This window comes from Camarhynchus parvulus, chromosome 7, assembly GCF_901933205.1.
Source record: "Camarhynchus parvulus chromosome 7, STF_HiC, whole genome shotgun sequence".
Classification (NCBI taxonomy): Eukaryota; Metazoa; Chordata; class Aves; order Passeriformes; family Thraupidae; genus Camarhynchus; species Camarhynchus parvulus.
Genome location: NC_044577.1, coordinates 36,190,484 through 36,212,299, shown reverse-complemented (window position 1 = coordinate 36,212,299; position 21,816 = coordinate 36,190,484). Strand labels below are relative to the sequence as shown.

Below are 21,816 nucleotides of genomic sequence, written 5' to 3'. Positions count from 1 at the left end.
GGTCTCTGCTTGGTGCTTTCCCCTGATAGATGCCCATGGCCATCCTGCTTTTCCCCCCTGAAATTCCTGAGGTTTTTCTGCAGCTCAGAGCCGGATTAATCCCAGCCTGGCACCCTCCAAGCTACAGCTCCCAGCCCAACAGATTTTGAAATGCAGCTCTGAAGTCGTCCCCACAACTTTATGGTGGGAAATGTTGTGCCTGAGGGACAGAAAACAATAAAAATCAACACCCGAGTGCGTGAAGAGTTTCAAATGGCTCCCAAAAAAATTCCTGCAATGTTTCCAAGGGTCTGTGCTGCTGTTACTCATTCACACGGGCAGGAATTACAAATATGTGTGTGCAGCCAGGAAAGCTTTGGATCACAGAATATTTGAGGCTTGGGGTGGAATGAAGGGGGTTGGGGGAGGAGAAACGCTCCGAACTTCTTCAGGATAACAAATCTGCCTTGGTGGTGCCACAGCCAAAAAATGACATTTCCCCTTCGCTGAGTTTTGTGCTCTTCAGCAATTATTCTGAGCTGCTTTGCCTTCAGGGAAGGGGGAGGAATTCAGAGGAATGGGTAAGGACATGCAGTACTGACCTAATCCGGTGCACTTTCCCCTGGAAGCTGCTCCCAGAGCCTGCCTTTGGCCCCCAGCACCCTCTGGGATCAGCCAGAGCTGGGTGAGGATTGGGGGTTACACAATTTCACTTGTTTTTTCCAGCCCCAAAGCGGGATGCAAGCAAAAGGGATTTCAAAATTCCTTGTGAAATGAACTCCGTCCTTTGACTAAAAATGTTCCAAGTTTACTCATTTCCTATCCATCGCAGAAACTACATTATAAAGAAATCTTGGAATTTAATATTTTGTTATAAAAAGAGGTTAAACCTGAAAGTTGCAACCTTAGCAGAGATCAACTCAGCAAGTTCCTAATACCAAATTCCACTGAAATCCAAGAAGTTCAGCAAAACAAGCTGCCTTCAGCATGTCAATATTTCTGATGGAAAACCATCCTGTCAGAAAATTTTTATGCTGCTCCAGGCTAGAATTCCCTAACAAACACTTTTCCTGTCTCCCCAGCAACTGGCACTGCTGATCCTGTGTGAGGAATTTCCATAATTAACCTGCAGGAATGGAGAAGGAAATCTTTTTGTCTGCAGGATATTCTTCAACAACATCTAGGAACCATTTCACCCTGAGCCAAAGCACAAGAAATTCAATGGGATTTCTCCACACATTTCTATGGATCTTCAGGCCTAGTTCACATCAGAGTTCAGAGCCAGATCAATGTAATGCAGCTCTGGTGTTCCTTCAAATGCCATCGGGGCTTTGGAAAAAAAAAAAAACCTCAAAACAACTCTTCTTTGTTGTTGAAATCCAATCTTGCGTTATCATCCAGATGAGGACTCGTAGGCTTTGATCCCTGTCCTTCCCAAGATGTTTGTGCTGATTTTTTACAGCCAGGAATGCACAACAGCAGCAGGAATTCAGACAAAATCCTGGAGTTCCAGCTGTGGGCTGGGAATGCAGAGTTTTGGTGTCCCTGCTCACTGCAGGCTGCTCCTGCCCCACCATCCCAAGGCAGGGAATGTCCTTGGGCTCCATGTGATTTCATGGATGGCAGAGCACCCCCGACGTGCAATTTGTTCTTCCTGCCAGCACTAACAAATCATAAATATGGAACAGCAGAGCCGGACCTGCACGGGATCACTGCGCTGTTTTCCTGCTCCGGATGCATTTCTCCAAAAGGAATCATTCTGCTCCAGGGGAGGTTTGATCTGAGGTGGTGCCCCTCAGATCAGCTGGTGGGATAAGGTCAGACAGTGTGTCTGAACTTGACCCCTCACAAGAATCCCCTTGTCCTATCCCTGGAATGTCCAAGGCCAAGCTGGAAGGAGCTTGGAGCAACCTTGGATAGTGGAAGGTGTCCATGTCCATGGCAGGGGTGGAATGGGATGAGGTGTAAGGTCCTTTCCAACCAAACCATTCTGGAATTCTCTAAGTGGCCCCAGAGCATTTCTCTGGCTCCTAAAAGATGTTTTCTATTCCCAAAACATGAAGCTTTTCCAGAGGCAGAATTCAGATATATCTGAATAATCCACATGATTTTGGTGGCTTTTACAGAGCCTCCTTGGCTGGGTGGTGTGATGGGAAGGGAGTGATCAACTCCCACATGTCCTCACTTCACTGGTGACTGCTGTGGACTCCTGGAAAAATCATTTCTCCACCAAATTATCTCTCTGTAAAGGGGAGAGAACCTCACACCTGCCATCCCCCGTGGGGACAAATGCCTTGGGACAGCCTCTGGACACAGCCAGGGAGCTGCAGGCCCTGCAGGACAGATCCCAGGGCTGGCAGCAGAGATGGGATTCCATCCTGCCTGTGAATAATGACACCACAGCCAGGTTGGATTTTAAACCACCTCAGCCTCTGTCTTAATGTTCTGCCTTCATTAAGGGCTTTTAAAAACATTTTGGCTTTGGTAAAGCTTTGCCCTCAGCTTCTGAAACTTGGAATAGCTGAGCTTTCATTCTCATCCAAGGCTTAGCACCCAAGGACCTGTCAGTCAGGTGAGGGAGACTCACGGGTGTCTCGAGCTGATTTTATGGATTTATGCAGTTCTCTCCCAGCGCTGGAGTCACAGCCGGATTTCTAAATGCCAAAATAGAGATTATAAGAGTGTCAAGCTTCATTTTGTTTTCACTTCACAGCTAATTAGCATTGATTTTCATGCCGTTGCTCCTGCATAGTATTACACCGACATCACGAAACGGGAGAGGCTCGTTCTCACCCTGCCACCACCAATTTTAAACCCTCCTCGGAACAGAAGGACTTCGGGGCTGGGGTTTGGCAGCCAGAGCTCTGTCCCTTGGCAGGGTCTGAGCCACGCGTGGCAGTCGAGCTCCTTGAAGCTGATTTTTCCCGAAGTGAGAATTCCCTGGGCAGCCAGTGTGGTTTGCCATTTGAAGTCCTAACGGGCAAGTAGCAGGAGCTCCTTTTCCAACATCTGCAGAACGTTAAAAGGGCTGGGAATGATCCCTTAGCGGGAATTAGCGGGTACTTGTGGCCTCCCAAACAGGCCGGTTCAGATCGTGGCATCATATCGCAAGGCAGCAGCCAGAAAGAATCTCTTTTCATCTGTTAAGAAGTCGAGTAGGACATTGATAAGCCCACCAAAGAGATAACAAATGGGTCTGGTTCAGGAGAATAGCATCCCTAAACGAGGTGGGGATTCCACGAGGGGCAGATGTCCCTCAATGGCTGCTCGTTGAGGTGACAAAATAACTCCTGGGTTCTGGAACAAAGAAAAAAAACCCATCAAAACCCAAAAACAAACAAACAAAAAAAAATCAGACGCGATCATGGACTGAATGCCCATCCTCATGTACTCCCGAGGGAGCCCACGCTTCCCCCACGCAGGAAACACGCATTTCCTAATCCGCAAATGTCCGACCTTAAACCTCGATAATGTTCTTTTAATGTGCGTTTAGCTGCACACCAGCAGCGCCGAGAAGGGGTGGGATGTGTAAAATCCATGTTTTATGTATTTTATTCAGTATTTTCCGTGGATGCTTTAGTGGTTGGAATTGCGGGGAGAGAGATCTGGAGAGCAATTTTAGGTTTAAATCATCGAGCAGTTATTCTGAAACTAAAAGCACTTGTTCTCAGCTGGTTTATTGCAGTCATAGAAAGTGCTCAGGCAGATTATTTGTGAGGGGAGAAAAATGTATTTTGATATTCCCATGAAATCTTAGATGGGATCAGGAGTCATTACCACGCCAGTCCCAAATTGTGTGTGTGTTATTAATATACACATCATGATTTCTGGGATGGAAAGAAGAGAAACTGTGAAAGGCTCCGATCAGATCTGGAGAAAAATGGGGAATTTGAAGGAAGCAAAGCACAAAACCGGGCCCTACAAATCAAAAATCCAGACTGCGTGTGAAAAATCCTGGTGGAAACATCAGCCCCCACTGCCTTATCCCCATAGTTATCGGGATATGGGAAAAGGCATTAAACTTAAGGGTGTGACATGAATAATGGGTTTATGGGGATTAACGGATCTGGAGCAGCTTCCCCAAGGAATTCCAACAAGCTGGCGGCTTGCAAGGATTGTCCCCAGTGCCCAAAGCACCCGAAATCCCTGGGGACGGGCTGGGCCATGCTGGCAGCAAACCAGTCAAGTGAAGATGATATCACCAGGAGCTGCTGATGGAAGCTCTCTGCTCACTGTGAGTAAGAGTTCCTGTGCGTTAAAGTTTCCACATTCCAGGCATAGCTGGATGCAGGCAGATTTTCCACAGGAGCTGTGTGAGGGAGATGTTTCCTCCAGGACCCCGGAGGAGACCGGTTCCTCCTCGCAGGAAGACAAGGCACCAAGGAGAGGGCAGCATCAGCGCCAGCTTTGGTCCATCTTGTGTCCATCTGTGCGGAGGTGCCCGGTGGATTGATCAGGAGCAGATGTGCACACCCAGCTCCCACTCAGGACGAACAAGGAGCTCTTTCAACCCCGTCTTCTTCTCTCCTTAGATCCAAGATATTCCTTGGTTGGTGTGTTGGATTCCCAAAGAACTGGAGTTGAAATTCCAGAGCTCAATCCCACCTTCCTCTGCCCGTGAGGCTGCCCCGTGTTCCAGTGTGGAGCAGAGGGAAAGGCAGAAAAATCAGGATTTTCTGCCCTTTGGAGAACACCTGAGAGCATTTACACAACTTTATTTTTCCAGATTTATCTCCTGTTCCAATATTGAACAAAATTCAGCTTCCTATGGGCATTAATTTTCTTTGCTGCTTATTCCTCCCATTGCACCATTTCTCTAAAGAGCTGGTGGACAGCAGGGATGGATGGAGACTGCAAAGGAGCAGCTTTTAATTTAAAAACATAAAAAAGAGATGGAAATCTGTCTGCTCCAGGACCTTACAAAAACGGCACACTGAGCAAATTTCAGTGTTTTGCATATTGTTTCCAAACAGAAACCGATTCTTTGGAAATGAGTAATTTGACCTACGAAAGATATGACAAGTCACAAACCCCAAAAATATCAGCACTGAATTTTGAAATGTCATGTTTGGGATTCTCTCATGTGAGTCAGGGCAGCATCTCCCCGTGGCCAAACAGGCACGAGCCAACATCCTTTTATCAGGATGTTGTTTTAAAACTTGATGAATTGCTCACGTTTCAGCCCAGAACTGACACGGGCCGGGTTCATGACCTGGGTGACTCAAGAGAAAAGGCCAAGGCTGCACCTTCAGGGTGGCCACCCTTGTGTCTGGCTGAGCCAGGCAAAGCCAGAAAGGAGGCAGGAGGGGAGGCAGGCCCTGCTCCAGCTCCTTTTCCAGGGATCCCGCTGCCACACGGAGCCATATGGGGAAAAGAGAGGAGCTCTTGAGGGAGATGAGTGCTACGAGCCGCTCACAAACTGTCCCTTGTTCAGGGCTCTCCTTTCAGACATGATGCTCAATCCTTTGCTGAACCCCAGCCAGCTTTGCTTGGGGTTGTGTCCAGGAAGAAACAGGAGGATGTTGATGGTTGGGAGGCACTGATCTCCGCTCTCGGTGACAGGGACAGCACTGAGGGAATGGCTGGAGCTGTGTCCGGGCATGTTTAGCGTGGGATATCAGGGCAAAGCTCTTCCCCCAGAGGGTGCTGGCACTGCCCAGGCTCCCCAGGGAATGGGCACATTCCCAAGGGCTCCAGGAGCGTTTGGACAGCGCTGCCAGGGGTGCCCAGGGTGGGATTTTGGGGTGTCTGTGCAGGGACAGGGGTTGGATCCATGATCCCTGTGGTACCTTCCCACTCAGAGTATTCCATGATTCTGTGTTTTTGTTATATCCCGACACACTCCTTGTGACCATGTTTTGAGGGGAAAGCCCCTTTGCCCACCATCACAAGCACCATCCCTTCTCATTTCTCCTCATCCCTTCTGAGCTCTCCTCATCCTTTCTCAGCTCTCCTCATCCTTACTCAGTTCTCCTCATCCTTTTTCAGCCCTTCCTTCTCATCTCTCCTCATCCCTTCTCAGCTCTCCTCATCTTTCCTCAGTTCTCCTCACCCCTTCTCAGTTCTCATCCTTTCTCAGCCCTGCCATCTCATCCCTCCTCATTCCCCTCATTCCCCTCAGCCCCCTGCTCTCCTCAGCTCTCCCCGCCATCCCTCATCCCAGCCCGAGGCACTGGGCACCCCCTGAGAGACCCCGGACCACCTCTGGAGGCCGCACAGCCCCAGAAGCCGCCGTTCCCTTTCCCACCGCCGACATTTACAGATAAAATCCCTCGATAAACACCACAGCCCTCTCCTTTATGACCCCGATCGCTCTGAGGGCGCCGGGCTCCCCTCACTGCCCCCCGGCTCCCCTAGGGGGCGCACTGCCCCGGCGGCGTGCGGCGGAGGGGCGTGGCCCTCTCGGCGGCGGGCGGTGATTGGCGGGCGCGAGGCTATAAATAGAGGCGGGCGGTGGGGGGACAAAGCAGTGAGCGCGGGACCGGCGGGCGGGCGGGCGGTGGCGCGTCTGCGGCTCTGCGTCCTCCACCGCAGCGGCTTTATTGTACTTTTCACATTATTTTTGCCTTTTTTTCTCGAGGAGTCCCGGGTGTAGTTTGGTTTTTTGGCTGGTTTTGGTTTTTTTTTTTTTTCCCCCTCTCTTCTGTTGTGGCCGGCCGGAGGGACTAAGGGGAGATCAATGAAGGAAAGAAGAGCGAGCCAGAAGTTATCGAGCAAGGCGGTGATGGATCCCAACCAGAACGTGAAGTGCAAGATCGTGGTGGTGGGGGACAGCCAGTGCGGGAAGACGGCGCTGCTCCACGTCTTTGCCAAGGACTGCTTCCCCGAGGTGCGCGGGACGGGAGCGGGGCTGGGCTGGGGCCGGGGCCGGGGCGGCGGCGATGGGCGCGGGCTGACCGTGCGCTGTCTCCCGGCAGAGCTACGTCCCCACCGTGTTCGAGAACTACACGGCCAGCTTCGAGATCGACACGCAGCGCATCGAGCTCAGCCTCTGGGACACCTCGGGTGAGCGCTCCCGTTCGCATCCCGGCAATTCGGGGGAATCGGGAGCAGCGGCGGGGCTGCCGGGCTCCGCATGCGGCTGCTTCCGACGGCTTTTGGACAAAAATCTCAGCTATCCTTGCGGGGTGTGCTTGGCTGAGGGTGTGGGCAAGGCTCCGGGAAGCGGTTTGTCAGCATTGCAGGGGAATGTGTTCTCACCTGCCTGGCTGGAAGGAGCTTTCTGGGGAGCTCCGGGGGTGCCTGGGCTGCTCTGCTGCCTGCAAACCCCGCTTGGCCTCCTAGGAGAGGGAAAAGGTGTTTGTGTGCTAATGGTGAATTATTTCAGCTCGCTTTGGAGCTCCCGGTGGCCTCATTAATGCCTCCTTGGTTTTTTACAAAATATAGCACTTTTCGGTGTCCTAGAGAGTCTCTAAGGCCAGGAACGGCTTTTAGGAAAAACCTTTAGAATTTATGTCTGATTCTCTGGGATGCAGAGGGAACCATCCTTTCCCCCATCAGGCTCTTCATTCTTCCAGTTTTACCTGGAAGAAACCGGCTCAGACGGCTCCAAGGTTGAGGGGTTTGGTGTTTGGCTGGCTCTGCTCGCATGTTGAGACAGGAGCTCCTCTAGATCCGCCTGTCGTTGATAATTTGGATAATTGGGCTGCACACACAGCCAGAGGGGTGAGGGTGCACCCCAAAATTGCTGCCTCAGTGCCGGAGAGGAGCGTGGGGAGCCGGTGTGGCTCTGCCTGTGGAGAGCTGAGGATGTCCAGGGGGGAATGACACCAGGAACCATTATCACCAGAGGTGTGCATCAACATCATCCGCAGAGCTGATGGGCAAAAAAACCTGCGGGAACTTGGCAGAACACGCAGTGCCTCTCTTTCTCTGTGTAGATGGCTCGTTAATGCTGAATTTGGACCCGGCAGTTCCTCCCCAGTGCGACAGCAGTTCTTTTACCAGGAATGAAAATGTTAATCCCTGTTTAAAAGAGGAGTTTAGGCGGCGGGTTGGCTTCCCTCTTGCTGTTGAGGAAACGATTCCAAATTCTTGCAACACGATTACTGGGAAAAGGCAGCCTCTGCCCGCAACCAGTATCAGCTTTGCTCTGAGCTGATTTTTATTTTTTTTTTGTTTTTCTTCATCTTATGCCAAGTGAGACTTGCTGATTTGTGGAGTATGTCTGGTTGGAGCTTTCATGCTGATTACTAAGCTGCCTGGAACTATGGAGCAAGGGCTTATTAAAAATTAGTAGTTATTTTGGAAAATGTTATCTTTATTAACATACAACACACACACGGGCTGGACGTGGGAAGGTTTGGAATCTGCTTGTCAAAGGCTGGAGACACCCATGGAATGAAATACTCCCTAGCACTTCAAAAGACAAAAGCAGTGGAAGAAAAAACACCTGCCAGCCTTTGTCCTGTGTCCTGGAACTCAGAGCAAATGTGCTTGAGTCAGAAGCTTGGGACCAAGTGGGTGATTTGTCTGACACCCCAGAGTGAAGAGGAAATGCTTGAAAGACCCAGTGCTTGGTTTTACTGAGTGGTGCTGAGTGCATCCTCTGGCTGTGGGACTCTGGATGAGGAATTCTGGCTCCGTGAACAACATCCCTTCTCAGCCCGTGCAAAAACCCAACTCTGCCCAAGCCCATTAACCCAGAGCAGAATCTCATCAGCAGATAGCAGACAGCGGAAGATAAGGGAGTGTTTTAGCCTTATCTGAAAGTCTTGGTAATTTAATTTTTACAAGTCTTTGTCCTGCTCCTCTGCTGAGTTGGAAGAGATGTCTGAATGGCATTTTTAAAGCAGGGCTAAATCTAATTAACTTCAAAAGATGGCTGATCATTGCAACACGGGGGAGGTGATGGCTGCAGGTTTTGTGGTGCTTGGATATCTCCTGGGAGGGGGGAGAAGATGCTGTTAATTGAGATTTTTTTTGGAATATGCTGCAGATACTTCCAAGATGACTCAATCAGTAGTTTGTATTCATCTTTAACTCTTTTTTTTTTAACTGGGAGCATTTAACAGCCTTGCCAATTGGTGCTTTGAATTAAAGTTGATAATTAGGTTTTGCAGTGAATCCTTTGGAAGGATGTGCTGCCACCTCCAACTCCATTTTTGCTCCCTGGGAAAATCAGAAAAGCTGTGGCCATTGGTTAAAATAATTGTGTGAGGGTGAGAACAGGCCCTGCTGCCAGTTTTGGTTTGTAATTCTTTATATACCAACGACAGTAATGTGTTTTTACCAGAGAACTTCTAGGTGTCATGCAACTGATAGAAAATTTAAAATTCATTGGGGAGTTGTTGTTGCATCTTGGATTTGCCCATAGTAATATGGGACAAGTAAGAGTGGAATGGAACGGGGAGGTTCATTATTCAAATGTTTGCTGGTGCTGTCTAGTTCTGCAAGTCATTAGAAGGATTTAAATTAGCCACAGCATTAAGGGAAGCACTTGCCAAGTAGAATTTCAATGGGGTTTGGGACTACCAGCCCTCTCCAAAGCAGGAATGTCTGGTTGCAATCTCACTGCACCATAAATTACTCTGCTCTGTGGTAACATGTGGCAGTCTTGAGCTGTTTGGGAGCTCTGCTTCTTGTGTGAGGTGGAATATTAAAAGTTTCTCCGGGTTAAAGCTTCATCTGGGCCACTGTGAAGAAAAAAAGAATCTGTATTAGCTGCCTTTATCTACCATCTAATCTGTATTTATCAAGTTTTTTGGCTCCTTTGATATTTATGTTTCTTCTAGGACAGCAGCAGCTGTGGCTTAGAAATGCCATTAATTAGGTGTACATACCTGTGTCTCCCTAAAATGTGTTTTAGGGGGTTTCTTTATTGCTTGAACCGTGGCTACTCCAATAAAATCATTCTCAACAGGGCCAGAAATACTTACAACTGCTGGGGATTAGCAAGTAATTAAATCCAGAAGGGCCTTGGAGCTGAGAGTCAAGTTGGTTTTGCTGTGATTTTTGACTGTATACAATGTGCTCAGTGTCCATATACCGACTGAAATTAATTGGAAAGTTTCGTGCTGAAACCTTTCAGGAGAAAGCTGAAACTTGGAGGAATTAAAGTTGCTAATTCCCCAAATTCCCTGGCAGTAAGGGCTGCAAAGGAAAGGTCCAATTGCTGTCTTTGCCTCTCAGTTCTCTTGTGGAATTCTGTGATTTTTCTGGTTTTAATTGCCCTTTTTAGCAGGGTTTTCTTGTTACTTTTACAAGTGAATTAATAAGAATTGATACCTGGGAATGCCAAGTGCCCTCCCAAAGTTTTCCCTTGGAGGTGTGATCCTACAAAAAACTGTGAGTATTTTGATATCTCTTTGCTTAGAGATAACCTGCACTGAAAATCCACCTCAGCCATCCCAATTTTTTTGGGGTTTTGTTTTTTTTTTTGAAGGAGGAAAACCATCAGCCCTGAATCAGCTCCTTGGAGCAGGCAGTGTTTGCTGTGTTTTCTGGGATAATTAGTGAGCCCAAGGGTTTGGGAGTGAGAATGCTGCTGTTCATCTGTTGTTCTTTCACTTGACTGGCCTCCAAAAGGCTCCAAAGCCTAATTCCTGGTGGCTGCTTGCTGGTGTGGAAATAGGAAAGTCCTGCCTGTTACTGAGCCCTCCTGGCCTCAGGATGTGCAGCTGAACCCTCCTGGTGCCTTTGCATCTTCCAGCCAAACACCTCTCCCTGATCCAGCACCTCCAAGTGGTGCTAAAGCACCCCAAAATTAAACACTCTTCAGCTTTTAATGATGTAATTCTGTTCTTTATTAAGATAGGAGTATTTAAAGCTAAGCTTGGCATCCCCTCTAGGCCAAACCCAACCATATTGCTGGGGATGGGGTTTTATTTCAGACTAAAAGCTGAATTTTTGTTGGACTCTGCATGAAACATAAGGTTTCAAAAGCAGACCATCCTTAATGTTGCAAGTATTTTTGGCTGAAATTACTGAAGCTGCCAAACAAATTAAAAAATAGGAGGATTGCAGCTGGAATAAATGTCCGGCACAAAGGAAAATGAACTATAGCCTTATCAGCAACTCCTTGATAAGGCTGAAAAACCACCCATGTTGTCCTTGCCAAAAATGTTTTATTTTGCAGGAATAGAATCCCAAACACAAATAGGCTTTTTTTTTTTTCTCTCCCCACAAATACCATGGCTCCAGTTCCACATTCTCCTTCTGTTTTCGAGGGTTGGCACGGCTTCAAATCTGCAGAGGAACATGAAAAAGAGGGAGCAGCCTGGCTGGGCTGTGCTGGAGTTGTCTGTTCAGACTTGAGCGAGCCTCATTCCTCACATTCCTGCCTTCTGAGGGTTTCTCTGGGCAAAGGCATGAAAATGCCAGCTTGAATAGGCCTGCACAGTGAGGGCTGCAGCCCCTCTTTATTTGCACAGGAATAAAGCTTTGGTTATAAATGAGAGCAGGAAATTTCCTTTGTGGATCCTGCAGCTCGAGGAGTTGAAATGGGCTCTGTTTGTTCTGCCACACACCAGCTTGGAGAAAAGCTGGGGAATATCCCTCCTAAGCTTGCTAAAAGTGCTTTTATTCCAGCTCAGCGTCTGAAATGGGAGAAATTCAAAGTAGGGGAGAAAAGAAAACCTTCCAAGCAAAGCAGGGGTGGGAAGGAGTCTCGGGGCTGGAGGTGGGGACTGTGAGCACAAATCCGTGTCCTGGACATAAATGGGATCCCTGGAGCTGCTGAGTGAGCCCAGAGGTATTTGTGTGAGGAATGAGTTTCTGGGTGAGGCTTTGCTGAGACTCCTTTCTAGGCAGCGCCCATTAAGGATTCCCTCAATCCTGCCCCTGCCTGCTGGAGCTCGGGGAGACGTGGCCGTGCTTTAATGTCACCCAGGTGGCTCTCAGTGCCACTTGGTGCTGCAGCTCCTCCTGTCCAGGACAAATAACCCAGCCTGGGGCTGCGGGGTGAATAACCCAGCCCTGGGGCTGCAGGACGGGGCTGTAATAGCAGTGCTGGAGATACTGGGCTGTAATTAGCGCTGGAAAATGTTCATTGATAGCTGCAGAGAGGAGTTAACTCCGGGTCACCTCGCTGAGATTTGTTCCCAACGTGTCATTTGTGCTGAATTCAGCTGAAGTGGGGTGTGAAGAGCCTTTTCTGACAGCTCTGTCAGATTGGCATCATTTACAGAGATGAGCATTCGAATTAAATCCTTCTCGTTCACCAAATTACCTTCTGCTACCTACTTTGGTAATGCTTCACTCCCCATGTGTTATTCCTCATTTCAAAAACAACATTCCTGGGATTCTTGCCTCCTTTCCCGTGCAGGAGAAGCCTTCCAAGTGAAGTCATCTGCGAGCCCTTCACACCATTCCTTGTGCAGCAGCCTGAGCTGTCTGTCAGGGCAAAACCTGAGCAATTCCTCTAATTCAGTTAATAATCAGAGACCTTGGCAGCCAATTAGTTCTGGAGAGCTGGGAAATCCGTGGGATAATGAGCTGATAACCCCCAAACTCCTGGAAGCTGGGTTCTTGTGGGGGGTGTTCCATGCTGTGTTTTAGGGGCTGCTGTGTTTTAGGATTTACAGAAATAAGGATGTATGGTGGGTGAGAAAATGAATGTTAAGCTGCCCATGCCCTTCCTTTTTTGGACCACTGAACTGGTTTAAGTTTTCTTTTAAATGCATAAAGAAATGTATTTTCCTCAGGGAGTGAAGCTCAGCACATTTAAGGCCAAACCTAATGGTGGTTGAGCAACTTCTTAGAAAAAACAAAGATTTTTTTTTTTCCTTTTCTTTCCCCCCCCAAGCCTGTTTCCAGATTCACCAGATTATTAAAATACAATTTTTAACACTGGACAGATTTTAAGTTTTCACATTGTGATTGTTGTTAAGGAAAACAGAGAATCCCTCCACAGGCCTGCAAGTAAAACAAGCACAAAGAGCAGCACTGTACCTACATCTGTTCCCCCAGATTACTAAATTAGCTTTGATCTTATTGATAAAAATCTGGTTTATGGGCTAAACATAAACATTTATTGCAAGCTTTATTGGTTTTTTTGTGACAAATAACTTGAGTGCCTGCCTACAGGATTGGGATTTTTCCCTGCTGGAAATCTGTTTCCTGCAACAAGTTCTTCAGTTTGAAGCAAGAGTTTCTTCTGAATATTGCCAATGTGACAGCTAAAGATGCTTTTTGCACTTGGAGCTATTTGTTTTAAATTAGCTGTGAGACAAATCAAAACTGAGGAATTTCAAATCTGCTTTAGAAAAAGCCTTTTTAGGGTTGGAGATTTTGTTCCCTTGCAGGTTAATGCTGGGCCTTAAACTTGAGCTGAGTGTTTCGCTCTCCTTGGGAGCATCCCGAGCCTTTGGTGGGTGATGGATCACTGCGGGGCTGTCTCTGAAAGCCTCTCCAGGCTGTCTGGATGGCTGCAGGAAGAGGAAAGCAGCAATTAAAGGAGATGTTGTTTGTTTTCCCTGCAGGCTCTCCTTACTACGACAACGTCCGCCCGCTCTCCTACCCTGACTCCGACGCTGTCCTGATCTGCTTTGACATCAGTCGGCCAGAAACCCTGGACAGTGTCCTAAAAAAGGCAAGTGTTTGAGCAAGCCCTGAGCACAGAGCTCTGCTGGACAAGCTCATCTTCAAATCCCTGCAGTGGTGCTGTTCCTACTCTGGAAACTTCCACTTTGTTGCTTTAAATGGAGCGATGACAGGAGGGTGCTTTAATTTGAGGTCATTTGTTTGAAAGGGGTGGGTGTTAATTGAAAACAAAAACTTGCTAATGGACACTTGGAGGCTGCAGGAAATTCTCATTCCTCAGCCCTGAGACAGCAAGGAATTGTTGAGGGTGGTGTGAGGTGCTGTAAGAAATTGTATCTCACATGTTCCTGTAACTGGATTGGGAAACTTTGCTGGGTAAAAATTATCTGCCAAGGGTTTGGACTTCTGCCAGGGCCTTACATAATTTGTGAGGCTGACGTGTGACGGAGCAGTGACAAATGCCTCTGGAAGGCACCAGCAGAGCTTGCAGTGGCACAGAAATGCAGCCCTGCCCCAAGCCCTTCATGAGATCACTGCTCCCAGCTTGTGGCACACTTCCCCCCAGCTCGAACACGGAATTTCCATAATCAAGCTCTGTGTTTGCAGGGTGGTCCTGGTCCTCTCCTTGGCTGCTGAGCATACTCAGCTTCACAGTGGTGGGTTTGGGGCTCAGTGACCTGAAATTCCCTTTTTTCTGAGGCTGGGGCCAGTGATTCTTGTCTCACTGGGATCAAGTGCCTTACAATGCTCTGAATAGCCCACAAAAAATGCTTCAAAACTGCTCTGTCTGTATCAAAAAGCATCCAGAGCTGTGGTTTTCCTGTCCCTGCTAACGCTGGTTACTTAATTCTGCAAGGGATTGTTCTTAAAATGCTTTTAAACCCAAATTACAGCCTTAAATTTTAGGGAGTATGATCTGTTTGGATTATGATGTGAAGGTTTTGGCTTTGAGTTCTCAAGATAACCTTGCAGGAAGATGAAACCAAATGAATTTATCCCAAGTTCTGTCTGAGCGGCTCCTCGCTGGTTCACCTGGCACAGATTTGTGTGGTTTTTGGGGTGAGAATGCAGCAATAAACTCACATTTAGCCCTGCAGCTCTGCAGACCTTTGCTCATGTGGGTCCATAATCTCAACTCATTCCCTCCTGATTAGTAAGGCAGTGGAATTCATGAGTGTGTGAGATAGGAAGATTTCATCCTTGACCAAGTTCTGCTGGAGCTGATGCCTTCAACAAATTACCTTGAAGGCAAATCCAGACATTACATAAAAATATTTCAGCCTGGGACGTCAGGACTGATTAAAGTTCTTACTCATTGCTTCTTTGGATTTAACCTTTAACTGTTGAGTTTTATCTTTTTATTTTGTTAGGGTCAGGATTAAATGTGTGAGATGGTAGTTTTTGTTTGGACTTGAATGTTTATTAGTTTTTATTTATATCACACTTTTACAAACTGTGAGCTCTACAGTATTTTTCTTTAACAAACTAAAAATGGGGTTCTATTTCTTTTTTTACAAGGTTTTTTAAGGACAAACTATTTAATTAAGAAATTGAATTTAATTTTAATATTATATTTAAATAAAATATATAAATATACTATATAACTATAAAATATATATTATATAGTATATTATTTGTATTTTATATATAAAATATAATACTATTTCAATATTATATTTAAATAATTATTAAATTTAATTTAAACTATTAAAAATAAATAGTTTAAATAGGCACTTAAATTCTTTTTATTTTTGACTTGATAACTAACTACTCGTGGCTTGTAATGTGGATTTTTTAATCTAATTACACAATACCACCCAAACCCATGAAGAAAGACTAGTTTTTTGTCTTAAAACTTTTATCTTGTTTTTTATATATTACTATAGTCTAAAACCTTAAGCTCTTAAGTTTTCTACTATGTGATATTACATGTTTCTATTCAAACTACACACCTATAATTTTAGAATTCAGAATTCCAATTTTGGAAGCTTTCTCCGCGGCCACAAGTCAATTGCAGTGTTCTCTTGGGGTTTAGTCTAAAAGAAAGAAAAGTCCCAAATTCTCAGCATCCCAGCAATTAACAAAACTTGCAATTTTGCAGTGGAAAGGGGAGATCCAGGAGTTCTGCCCCAACACCAAGATGCTGCTGGTGGGCTGCAAGTCGGACCTGCGCACCGATGTCAGCACGCTGGTGGAGCTCTCCAACCACAGGCAGACCCCCGTGTCCTACGACCAGGTAGGGGCCACCTCCTTTTCTGTCCCCCAGGAGGCAAGAAAAACCCCTTTGCTGTCCCTGGAGCCCTCACTGTGAGCAGCTTCTCCCTCATGATGACGCCAGTGCAGCCGAAAAGGCAGATTTGCCTTGGTTTGAGAACTGTTCAGGACTAAAGGAAAGCTTGCAGCCCAACAACACATCATAAAATCGTCCCTTTAAACATCATAAATTGTTGGCTTTTTGGTTGCAAATTGCTTTTTAGGTGAGTTGTTAAAAACTTCCTGCTTTTCTGTGCGTGCACACACCAAAAATGTAGCTGAGAGGTGACACATCCTGTTTATTCACTGACAAATTGGTAAAATTGCTGTCTGCAGACTTCAGATTTGAATGTTGTTTGACTTTAGAATCACGACATTATGTTGGAATATAGCCTGTCCCCAATTCCTTAAAAAACCCCTTTGCTTCCTTCTGAAGGTGCAGCAACAGCAGAAGGCATCTTAATTCTTGATGAGTTCTTTGCTCTTGGGGAAGGGAGAAGTTTGGAGGCAGGCATTAGAGGAGAGGAAAGGGAAAGGAATCAGGTCATGGGAGAGAGCAGGATGTAGGGAGCAGGGAAACTGCTCTGAGTGAGCTTCCCTTTGTTACTCACATGTGTGTGATCATTCATGGCAGCTGAATCACCCTGTGGGAGGCACAGTGGCACCTCCACCAGTCACCTCAGTGTCTTTAGCAACCAGTTTGGGATGGTTTCTCCCTCATGTTTTCCAAAGCAGCAGCTCCTGATGTGGGGTTACTAAGGATGCAGCATGTTTACACTGGAAAATGGCAGGACTTCAGTAAAATCAAGTCTTTCCATGAGAGTGATCAAAACTCTGCTGGCAGGTGGATTTTTTCCCCTGGATTCACAGCTCAGCCTGTACCCCCGAGGAGCTGAACACAGAGGACACAGCTTTTTCTAAATTCCCTTGCCTGGAATGCAGTCAGAGCTTTCCCATTCCTCTGAACTCCAGCAGGAAGCACTGGGAGGGTAAGGACAGGCTGGTGACACCCTGCTCCAGCCTCCCAGTTCAGGCTGCTCCACCTGAGCAAACATTTCTGAGGCTCAGCTGAGCAGGAGCTGAGATGTTTGACTGTGGGGAGGGCTGCTCCCACCAGCTCCTGCTGCCTTATCAGGCCTCTCCCCTCTGCCACTGATAAGGGGCTGCATCACTGCAGGGCAAACAGGAGGCTGGATGCCCAGGGATTGGTGTCATCAGGCTGGCACTGAGGGGCTGGAGGCAGGAACAGGGGTGGCACCTCAAGGATGTGGTTGGATTTCGTAACTCAGTAAAGATTCATCCCTCAGAAATCAAATTTCCCTTGGAACAACTCCCCTTTTTTTTTTTGCTTAATGCTGTATTGTGTTCCAGTAGCAAAATCAAGGATGTGGTTGGTTTTTTGTAACTTAGTAAAGGTTCACCCCCTCAGAAATCAAATTCCTTTGGAACAACTCCTGGTTTTTCACATAATGCTGTATTGTATTCAGTAGCAAAATCCACCATGGGATCCTGGGCTATTGTCATCTGTCACATGTTGGGTTGTTTGCCTTGTGCTGCTGGAACAAATATCCCTGCTTTGACTTCTTAAAAATCACTAAAGAAGGGCTCCTGTAACCCCTCATGTTCTTTTCCCCTTTTTTCCCCTGTTCCCTATCAGGAAGTTGGTAGAACTCTCCCAGAACACATTACCCTAAGAACTTTGCCCTCTTCCTGGAGCTGGAACAGGGGCTCTGCTCCAGCTCAGGACAGCTGCTTATTCCTTAAGGCACAGAATTTCTCTTTGGAGATTTCAGCTGCCAGATTTTCCAGGAATTTCCCAGACTCAGGTTAAGGTGAAACTGCTGAAAAGACCTCATGCAGACCCTTCAGGCTTTTTGCAGTTGTTTCCTTTTCTCTCCCAGTTTGTGTTTATCAGCACAGCAGATAATGCTTGGACACTTGCTTAACTCCTCCTGCAAGCAAATCTCTGTTTATTTTCCCAAGTCAGCTTTGGCTTTTCCAGGCAAACAGCGCTGGGCTGGAATTGCGAGGATTGCTCAGGATTTTGCGCAACTCACATGTTCCTTTTTCCCCTCAGGGTGCAAATATGGCCAAATAAAAATTGAAAATGGGCTCCTATAACCCCTCCTGTTCTTTTTCCCTGTTGCCTATCAGGAAGTTGGTAGAACTCTCCCAGAACACATTTCCCTAAGAACTTTGCCCTCTTCCTGGAGCTGGAACAGGGGCTCTGCTCCAGCTCAGGACAGCTGCTTATTCCTTGAGGCACAGAATTTCTCTTTGGAGATTTCAGGCTTCAGCCTGGAAGCTGCCAGATTTTCCAGGAATTTCCCAGATTCAGGTTAAGGTGAAACTGCTGAAAAGACCTCACACAGACCCTTCAGGCTTTTTGCAGTTGTTTCCTTTTCTCTCCCAGTTTGTGTTTATCAGCACAGCAGATAATGCTTGGACACTTGCTTAACTCCTCCTGCAAGCAAATCTCTGTTTATTTTCCCAAGTCAGCTTTGGATTTTCCAGCAAACGGCGCTGAGCTGGAATTGTGAGGATTTTGCACAACTTGGTATTGATCACATGTTCCTTTTTCCCCTCAGGGTGCAAATATGGCCAAACAGATTGGAGCAGCCACATACATCGAATGCTCAGCCTTACAGTCAGAAAACAGTGTCAGAGACATTTTTCACGTCGCCACCCTGGCGTGTGTGAACAAAACAAACAAAAATGTGAAACGAAACAAATCTCAGAGGGCCACAAAGCGAATTTCACACATGCCTGGCAGGCCAGAACTGTCCACAGTGGCCACGGACTTGAGAAAGGACAAAGCCAAGAGTTGCACGGTGATGTGAAGGAGCTGGGATTTCCTGGAGGAGGAGGAGGAGGAGGAGGAAGATCCAGGAGGGGTTGGAGCTCAATGAAGTCACAGCCACAGGGTGTTTAATGAGGGCTTTGCCAGTGCTTTCGTGGAGACTTCTCCTGCTGTGTGAGACTGTACTTAAGGACTGAGCAGCAGGAAGAAAAGGCTCTGAGAGAGATGGCATCAGGAATTTCTGTTGAAGACAATGCCAAAAAAATAATAATAATAAAAGGGAAAACGTTTGAATGTGCTGAGAGAAGAGAGAATGATTGGGAAAATAACCCTGCAAAGGAGAGATGTGATGGACAGTGCTTGTTTCTTTTAGTAACGCTCTGCTCCTGGATGCTACCACTTTGATTTCATTCAAATAATACTTTAATGGGATATTTTTTTTTAATGAAGACGTTATTAATACGCCCTTCTCATTAAGGAACTATCCCCGTGACCTTAGAGTTGGTTTTCCAAAGGATTTGATCTCATTTTTTTTTTAAGTAGCTGATTGTGAAAATGGAGAGGATACCGAGGCCGTGTGTGTCACCGAGAGGAGAATTTTGGAGTTTTGCCTTGCTGATCCACGGCGGGGATGAAGACAGCTGTTTGAGGATTCCCAGAATTCCCGTGGAAATGAGATGGATGCGGTTTTGGGGGGAGGGGAGTGGGGGCAAAGCAGCCCTGCAGGGCTCTGACTCGGCTGTTCCTCTTTGTGGTTGTGATGTGGAGTGGAGTTGGTGCCCAGTGCTGGTGTTCTGTGTGGCCTCGTTGCTGTAGGTTCAAGTGGGAGGTGCTGAGAGCTGTGATGGCAAATGGTTCGTGGTTTTCCAGCCCTGATCGTTCCTTAAGCCTTACTGCCCACCTGGGGAAGCCCCAAAAACCCCCCTGGGCTTCTCCCAGGAGCTGGAGAGCCCATGGATCCCGCAGAAAGCTGCAGACAGATGCTCTTCTGGGATGTGGCTCACTGCAAAAAAACAATAATACCCCTCAAAAACCTGCAAATGAGCCAGCAGAGCCTTTTGTGGTGCTCCTCATTCTGGGGAGGAAAAGGGGTCTGATGAAGAACTGTGAGGCCTTAAGGGGTCCCCAGTGGGAACTGGATATTGCCCTTAGTTTTAGGATTAACCCAAAAGTATCCAGCCCCCCAGTCCTGAAATGGGGTGAACTGGTTCAGTCCAATCCCTTTTTGCTGTTGTTACACTGAATTAAATCAGCCTTTTCCAATGGTTTGCAACTCTTCCTGACTCACCAAACTTCTCCCAAAGGAAGGAGACAAAGCTCTGAGCAGGCTGGTTTTTGCTTGTGGAGGACAAGCATTTCATTCCCAATGGTGATGCTTCATTTTTGAAGTGTTTAAAAGCTCTGTTCACTCGTGCAAAGGTAAAGATGAACTCATAATTAAATCTCAGTTCTGTGTGTTCCCAGCACTTTGTTTCATCTGAGAAAAGAAGACAAATCTCACTCCCATTCTGGTTATTTCCCACAAAAAAAAAAAAAAAAAAAAGACATTTTTGACCACCATAATAAGCTTTTAACTGATGCAACAGTGCTCTTAGGGCAGTATTACAAAATAGCTGGTAAGTGCTTCTTTCTGTATTTAAATATTGTGGAAAAATAAGTTATAACTGTTATAAAGCAGGACATTCATTACTTTTTTTTTTTAATTGTTGAAGTCACTTTGTATGTTTGGTTAATGTTTCTGCAGTATTTATTAAAATACCATTTTTTTTCTTTGAATTAAAAAACAAAAAAAGGAATTTTCTTGTAGTGGAAATGGCCTTTGTGTGGTAGTTCATTAATATTTGTGTGTTTTGGGGCATAATTGTGCTGGGGTTTGAATAGGAATCTTTCTCTTGCAACAGCCTTTTGGGCATTAAATTTTCCACTTTGCTGTGGGTTCTTCCCAGAGCTGTTTCCCAAGAATGCCAGAGGCAGAGGAGCAAAGCAAACACGTGTGGGGGTTGCTTTGCTTTGCCTCTCAAGCTGAATTTTCACATTTTTAAATTCAGCTTGCAGGTTGTTCTTTGCCAGAAAAACTCATTCCCAGCTGAGGGTTGTTCCTGATGCTGGTGCCACTGGGAGATCCTTGGAATTCTGAGTTGTCCTGGAATTCCTGTGTCCTCTTGGGACACAGAACCTGCAGCTCATCCTCCCCTCCCAAGGGCCTTCCTGGTGTCAAGATTGGAATTGTCTCCCTGTGGTGCTCTCATCTCAGAATTCCATCTCAAAATTCCATCTCAGAATTCCCAGCAGTTCATCTCCCTGTTCCTTGGGGCTGCCCTGGTGTTCCTGATGACCCAGCAGCTCTGTAGGTGCTGTAATTAATGAGTGAGGGGTTAATTAATTACCCAGACTACCCCCGTCCTTGCCATCTGAAGGTGTCTTGGGTGTTTCCATCTGTTGTTGTTGCTGGTGCTACTGAGAAATCCTTGGAATTCTGAGTTGTCCTGGAATTCCTGTGTCCTGTTGGGACGCAGAACCTGCAGCTCATCCTCCCCTCCCAAGGGCTCCTCCTGGTGTCAGTCCAGGCAGGAACAGTTGGAATTATCTCCCTGTGGTGTTCTCCGAATTCCCAGCAGTTGTTCAGCTCCTGTCCCTTGGAGCTGCCTTGGCGTTTCCCAATGACCCAACAGCTCTGTAGGTGCTGTAATTAATGAGTAATTAATGAGTGAGGGGTTAATTAATTACCCAAACTCTCCCTGTCCTTGCCATCTGAAGGTGTCTTTGGTGTTCCCATCTGTGCCAGGTCGAGGAGCCCAACACAGCTCGTGGGTCACTGATCCGAAATTGAGCCAGCAGGAAAAGCTCCACTCCTCCTTCCTTGGAGCCTCTTTCCATAAAGGATTTTTTCCCAGTTAATGGTTCCTCTTGGAGGGTTTGTGGTGTCTTTATCAGAGCTGCAAACCCAGAGGAGCAGTTGGGCCACTCTTTTTGGCTTCATCCCAACCCCTGTGGTCCCACACCAGGCTCCTGCTGCTTTTCCTGGGATTTCTGTGTGAGCTGCAAGCCGGGCTTTGTGGTTGCTCCCTCTGAGCTGCTCTTCCCTGGCTCCTGGTGGAAGAACAGAAATGTCTCTCTCTGGAACCTCCAGTTTGGAGCTTCCCCAAATTTTGTAGGAATTTTGGATGTTTCACGGTGCTCCTGGGTCACTCCCCAGTGTGGCATGGTCACAACCCAAACGGGGTGGGTTAGGAAGGTGCTGCTGAAGGACTCTTAAACCATCTCCAGAAAGGAAATAAAACTAAATTTAACATGCTGAAGTT

The 21,816-nt window shown here is 46.8% G+C and overlaps 1 protein-coding gene across 1 annotated transcript; it reads left to right on the top strand.

Moving 5' to 3' along the window:
- Positions 1-6,463: 6,463 nt before the first annotated feature.
- Positions 6,464-20,298, top strand: RND3 (Rho family GTPase 3). Its single transcript, XM_030952495.1, has 5 exons — positions 6,464-6,808; positions 6,897-6,984; positions 13,401-13,510; positions 15,563-15,697; positions 18,303-20,298. Exons 1-5 carry the CDS (start codon positions 6,659-6,661, stop codon positions 18,552-18,554), a joined length of 735 nt encoding a protein of 244 aa, XP_030808355.1. The 5' UTR covers positions 6,464-6,658; the 3' UTR covers positions 18,555-20,298.
- Positions 20,299-21,816: the final 1,518 nt, after the last annotated feature.

Bases quoted from the DNA above. Each gene is read 5' to 3' on its own strand.
- RND3 (XM_030952495.1), top strand. From the start codon at position 6,659: ATGAAGGAAAGAAGAGCGAGCCAGAAGTTATCGAGCAAGGCGGTGATG. The intron at 13,511-15,562 runs GCAAGTGTTTGA...GCAATTTTGCAG, and splicing joins TGGACAGTGTCCTAAAAAAG to TGGAAAGGGGAGATCCAGGA. The intron at 15,698-18,302 runs GTAGGGGCCACC...TTTTCCCCTCAG, and splicing joins CCCCCGTGTCCTACGACCAG to GGTGCAAATATGGCCAAACA.